General features: G+C 40.6%; 1 protein-coding gene across 1 annotated transcript in view; it reads right to left on the bottom strand.

Annotated features, from left to right (window-relative positions):
* Positions 1 to 968: 968 nt before the first annotated feature.
* tmtc3 (transmembrane O-mannosyltransferase targeting cadherins 3) overlaps positions 969 to 6,000 on the bottom strand; it is a 29,910-nt gene continuing 24,878 nt past the window's right edge. Inside the window, exon 14 of the mRNA XM_067590612.1 lies at positions 969 to 3,941. Within this exon, the coding sequence (XP_067446713.1) occupies positions 3,064 to 3,941 (878 nt within the window). The 3' untranslated portion in view covers positions 969 to 3,063. The remainder of the gene's footprint in view (positions 3,942 to 6,000) is intronic.

Raw genomic sequence — 6,000 nt, 5'->3', positions numbered from 1 at the left:
AGGAAACTGATTCTCAAAACGTAATTTTTCAATGCTATGAGCACCACAAATTACATTTCTTTCGCCTTCATTGTATAGGGGTGAAAGCAGAAATCTCAGGAGAAAGATGTCTTAAAACCTGGGCAACATACAATCAAAACCACCTGCATGAATAGATGCTGGGCAATATATCGATATTATATCGATATATTGTGATATGAGACTGGATATCGTCTTAGATTTTGTATATCGCAATATCATGATATTGGAATGTGTGTCTCTTTCCTGGTTTTAAAGGCTGCATTACAGTAAAATTATGCAATTTTCTGAACTTACAAGACCAGACTTTGTCATTATGTCCACATTATTGATGATTATTTATCAAAAATCTCACTGTGTAAATATTTTGTGAAAGCACCAATGGTCATCTTTACAATATTGTTGCAATATTGATATTGAGGTATTTGGTGAAAAACACTGATATTTGCTTTTATCTATATCACCCAGCCTTACTAGGGGTAAATGAGAAAATAGTGTGTTTTCTTGACCCTTTACTCCCTCTGCAACTACAGCTTTCTTTGATTTTGTTCATAGAGCATAATAAGCACATTGCTACAGAAAAATGTACGTTTTCATACATTGCATCAGTGCAGGAAGTCACGCCCTGTCGAGGGAAAGATAGCTGCATTAGATGCTGTGTATTTGTAAATGGCATTACACAGAAAATTTAATTGGTCAGAGAGACTAACGATAGCATACTTTTGGTACATTGGATTTCAATTTGGAACTCAATTTGGGATTTCAAATTGGATTGGGACAGGGCTTGACATCCTGTGAGGGATGGCATGATACGCCTCTGGTATTAAATGTACTACAGTATACGATGCATGTCCCTCACCACGCTCTGCTCTGTAGCAGACTCCGCAATGAGAAAACTGCAGGAATCGGCTTTACTGCACAAGGCAAAAAAAATAGTAGGACAAGATCAATGAGTTGTCATCTCACTTTATTTAATAACCTAGACCCCCACCACCAAGGGCTATTGCATAAAAAAATCTTAAATCGTACAAAAATCAGTCACTCAGCAAAACAGAAAATGTTGCAAACTGGATGCTTCCTCATTCAAAACTGTACCTATATTTTGGGGCAGACGATTTGATTATTTCATACAGTACATGTTTAAACACTGACATGGGCTCTGTTGTCTTACAAGTGACAGTACACATATTGAAAATTAGTAGGAAACAAAACAATGCACCATGAATTTAAAGCATAATGTCAGTGGTAATCAAAAACATCTACAGCATTTGCAGTGCATATAAAAATAATAAATAACACTGGATACGAGTACAGTGTAAATATATGTACATAGATTTTTTTCAGGGCATCAATGCATAGCAAGGCTCCTTAGTACCACCACAGTGCTCTTACACTTACAGTATACAGTCTTTTCTTAATTCCACTATTAATAATTGCACTGAGCAGGATTATTGTTCTGTAACTAATTATTGCACCGTGAAGGGAAAACAGGAACACTGTGAGAGCTGTGAAGACATTAACATTAGCTCGCATGAACAGTTCTTCTTAATTTTCTTTGCAATGAGTCAGATGACACTAGTGACCCGCCTCACAGCTACCATCACGTCTGCTCGTGTTTAGTTCATCAGGACTATCAGGACTCCCGTCGAGGCTACGCTGTTAACCGCTCGTGCTCTGACAAAAAGTGTCATTTTGATGATCGGTTATCTGCCTCTTATTTCTTTGAGTGCTCTAAATCAGTGCAGATGACTTTAAATCATCAGATCTGTTGGAGAGCAGCCAACCAGGCGCTGAGTTTTACAGCGCTGCAGTAACTGAAGAAGGCGGCCGGAGGATATAGAAGCAGCACGATTTGTGCATTTCTGATTCTTTTTCCTCCCCATATTATAATTTGTGTACTTGCCCACAGGAGCTCTATATGTCGGTAGTAACTACAGAGAGATCATAGCTGTGAATGCTGAAGAAAGTGAAAACAAAGGCTACTAACAAAAACTTTGAAATGTGGAACATCCCAATAATATTTTAATGCCAGTAAGCTAAAACAATATCATTACTGTGGAACAGGATGAAGGAGGAGAACTGTTTTCTGCAAATGGGCTGTGAAAATTCCCCCTGTGAAGTGGAAGGGACTTTGGAAAATGAAGAACACATGATGAAGTCTGATGCTGAGGATGAACATGCGTCATTGTTGACCGTCACATAAAACGGGTGTTGCCCAGGACAAAGCGATGTGTACGGGCCAGTTTACCAAGAAAAGCAGGAAAAACAGTCATCTCTAAATGGCGCTGTAGTGTCTAAAGGATGGGAGACAGACAAGGAGCTGTGAGGAGGGGGGGGGTATGGGACCACAATGAAATTGTGAGGTGAAAGCAGCTGAGGCTGATGATGTAGTCACAGGAAGTGGTGAGTGAGATCAATAAAGATCAGCACACATTGCTGCTCTGGAACATAAGCCCTGATGTTGATGTAGCGTGGAGGGATATTTTGCTCTCTGTGTGGGTTATTTTGAGGCTCAAACTCCACAGATATTATCCTGCCTTAAGGAAATGTGAAGAACACGTCATTTCCTTTAATTGTCCGTGATACAATCATTCTATTTATAAAAACAATACACACAGGAGTGAGTCACATCTTAGTGAAAAAATAAAAAATAAAAAAAAATCCAGTGATAAACAATAACTACTCATGGAAAAAACTAAACACATATTTATAACCACTACAGATCTATGATATGTGAAATCACATTCAGATGAAGCACACACATTGGCATCTACATCTGCCATAAGCTTTAAATAGATTATCCCAAATTGGCTTTGTGCTTATTGTTACATGAGTTCCATGTGCAGATCAACATTTCCCTTCTTTACATGATTAGTGTTAAAACAACAGGACCATGCTGAGAGGCCTGCAAACATCATTAAATCAAAGAAATAAAATGGCAATTGATTAAGAATACACATTTCTATGGGGGGAAAAAAATGCAGTCTTATCCTGTAGCAATAAAGAGCTCTATAAAAGTAGTCCAGGCTATAAATTACAACACTTTCAATCACCACTTAATATGCGTTCAATCTCCTCTAGTCTCTTCAAGGCCGCTGCTCTTTTTTTCTCTATATCTTTAATCTCTTTAGTGGACTTACCCTTAGTCCGCTTGTCAGACTGGCTACTGTCCAAAGACTCTGATTGGTCCACGCCTACACCTCCAAGGCTTTCTGCAGAGGATTTCCGCACATTCTTCTCATCCCCAGCCCCCTTTCCAACAGCATCAGCACCCCTCCCTTCCTCCTCACCCTCAGCAACCTCCTCTGCCCCTTCCTTAACTCTCTTCGGCTTTTCCTTCTTAGCTGACGTGGTGGCTCCCTCTGCTGAAGTAAGCGGTTGCCCTGCCGCGCTCATTGCGGCCATTTTACTTCGTACGATGCTCAAGTGGCGACGCACGTACTCCTCGTTTGGAGCCAGGGCCAAGGTCTCCTCCAGGCAGCGCTCGGCCCGCGGCAGGTCGCGCTCCTCGAAGTAGACCACGCACAAGTTGTGCTTGCCTTGCACATTGGTGGGGTCCATGCGCAAAATGCGCTCGAAGCAGACTTTAGCACCGCGGGTGTCCTTCTTGTGGTTCATGAGGATGTCACCCTTTAGGATTAGACCCTTGATGTGCTCTGGGTGGTGGCGCAGCAGCTCATCCAACACAGGTAGCGCGTCTATCTCCCGTTTGGACTGAGAGTAAAGCAATGCCAGGTTGAACAAGGCACTGCGGAAGCCAGCCTGCAAACCGATGGCTTTACGCATCCAGCGCTCCGCTGCTGTATTTTCATTGGCATCCATGGCTAGCATGCCGAGGTTAAAGTAGCCGTTGGCATCTTCGGGTTCCTCCTCCACATAAGTCAGGAAACGACGGTTGGCCTCAGGCCAGAACTTGGGCTCACCTGTTCAAAGACACCAGAGGCACAGTAAAAGTTAGTAATTTATTGCTGTACTCCACTACTGATATTCAATCATCTAGTCCACAGATGTAAACCAGAAATACTCAGTGTCTGGGTGATGGTTTATGTTAGACTGAATGGTCAGAGTCAGAGCCAAAACATGCTCTTTCAGAACAAGGTTCCTTGTCTTACTTTGATTTGGGGGATAATCATGCTCCAAGTTTTGTAAATGCTGTTCCCACAATGTTTTGGGTAATGAAATGTGGGCAAAAACTCATTTTTGGCCTTTATTTGTTTATATTTTGGCAAACTGGCACCATTAAATGTATGCTAATAAACCATTACCAGTTACCTGATTGCAATGTACCCACAGACGTACAGACATTACTATCACTGGATTACTTTGATACTGAAGAAAACTTAAAAACATGATAATTCTCAATTTAAGGAGTGTTTTTTTTCCTAGGATTTCTAAGTAAATTTCTGGATGTTTATTTAAAATGCACATCAAAGATGATGATATTTTTGAGGAGTGTAAGTTGCACTGAATCTGAAATGTGTATCATGTCTGTGTGTTTAGATTTGACTGAGTTTAGCCCCAGTTTGTACCTTACATGAGAGGTAGACCAAGTTATGACTCAAAGAAGGGGTGCGAGTTTTGACACAAAACACAGCTCACGCCTCACATCTCTCAGTTTGTTTTAGAGATTTAACTCTCAAAAGCCGTTTTAATATATGAACTCCAGACAATGTCCAGAGAATCAGGTCTGGACGTTGTCTGGTGACACGTTCTCACCTACTGGAAATACTCCATTTGGTTTAGGTGAGGGATGGCGCCTGGGTAGAGCGTGCAGGAGACTGGACATGATGCAAATAGCATGCTGCCGCTGTTCATTCAGCATTTTTAAACTTTTGACCAGAAATAAAACAACTTTTATTTTACAAGAAACCAAAGGAAGTCCTCTCTCCTATTAGCGCTAGCTTAACAGCGGAGCATTCAGGCTCAGTCAAAACAATGGAGCTTAGCTGGCCTGTTGCGTTTGTCCAACGCCAGTCGCATGATAGAAACTTCATCAACACACCAAGTTGCTTGCTGTGAAGTCACCGGAAAATGACCTGCTGTATTCACACATGGGCTTTATAAGAAAGCGGGGATTATTATAAAACAGTAGTGGTAAATAGAAGAGATTGTTTTCCCCATTTCCTTCTTCTTCCTTCTGTTGAATACCAGCTCTGCCATTCATAAATGCAGAGTGGAGGTTTGGAGCGAATCTGCCCCTAATCGCTTCTCTGTTCTGGCTGCTGTTCAGAAGCTGATTCTCTTTTCAGCTTGGAATATTTGGATAAGCTTGAAAACACTAATAACACTACTTGCTGATTATTTGAAATGAGCTTTCACTGTTAGAATTGTACTTCTATCTGAGCGTTTACTGGCTGATAGTCTGTAGCGCTGCAGCAAATTGTCAAGTGACCCTTTGTTGAACTTCATTTGTCATCTGATTTGTCATGTGAGAGACATCTGAGTTTTAACAATGGACTATAGAAATAAAGAGGCTACTGGAGAAGCTGTAAGAAGATGTAAAAACAACAATATCACATGTACGTGTGATGTTGTACGTGTTGTTTATCCACACTGAAAATCTAAGCTCTAATCATACAGACTAATGCTGTGTTTTACGCCCATACTAAAGTGGTTGATGGTGATATTAAATGTCAGCTATGAGGAAAAAACATTTCAGGAGCCAGGGGAAAAAAAAAAAAAAAAAAGTTGTGTTCTTTTTTTTTTACTTTAGGGAATGTGGTATATCCATTTCTCAAAATAAAATCTGCAGATTGGAGGAAGCAGACTCTGTGAGTTTGATAAACATGGAGCAAGCTTCCTGATATCCTTTCGAAAGTAGTTTTTCAAGTAGTGGAACAAAAACCCTTTGATTGATGGAGTAGCAATGAAAAAACTCTAGTCATACTAAAGTGAACATGCTGGAAAATAACAGACTGTTCACAAGAAATATTGCTACATTAATGACTCACCTCCTCCTTGCTTTTGTTTGAACCACCCTTC

Source organism: Thunnus thynnus, chromosome 5, assembly GCF_963924715.1.
Source record: "Thunnus thynnus chromosome 5, fThuThy2.1, whole genome shotgun sequence".
NCBI lineage: Eukaryota > Metazoa > Chordata > Actinopteri > Scombriformes > Scombridae > Thunnus > Thunnus thynnus.
Note: the sequence above shows the minus strand (reverse complement) of the source record. Positions and strands in the feature narration are given on the sequence as shown.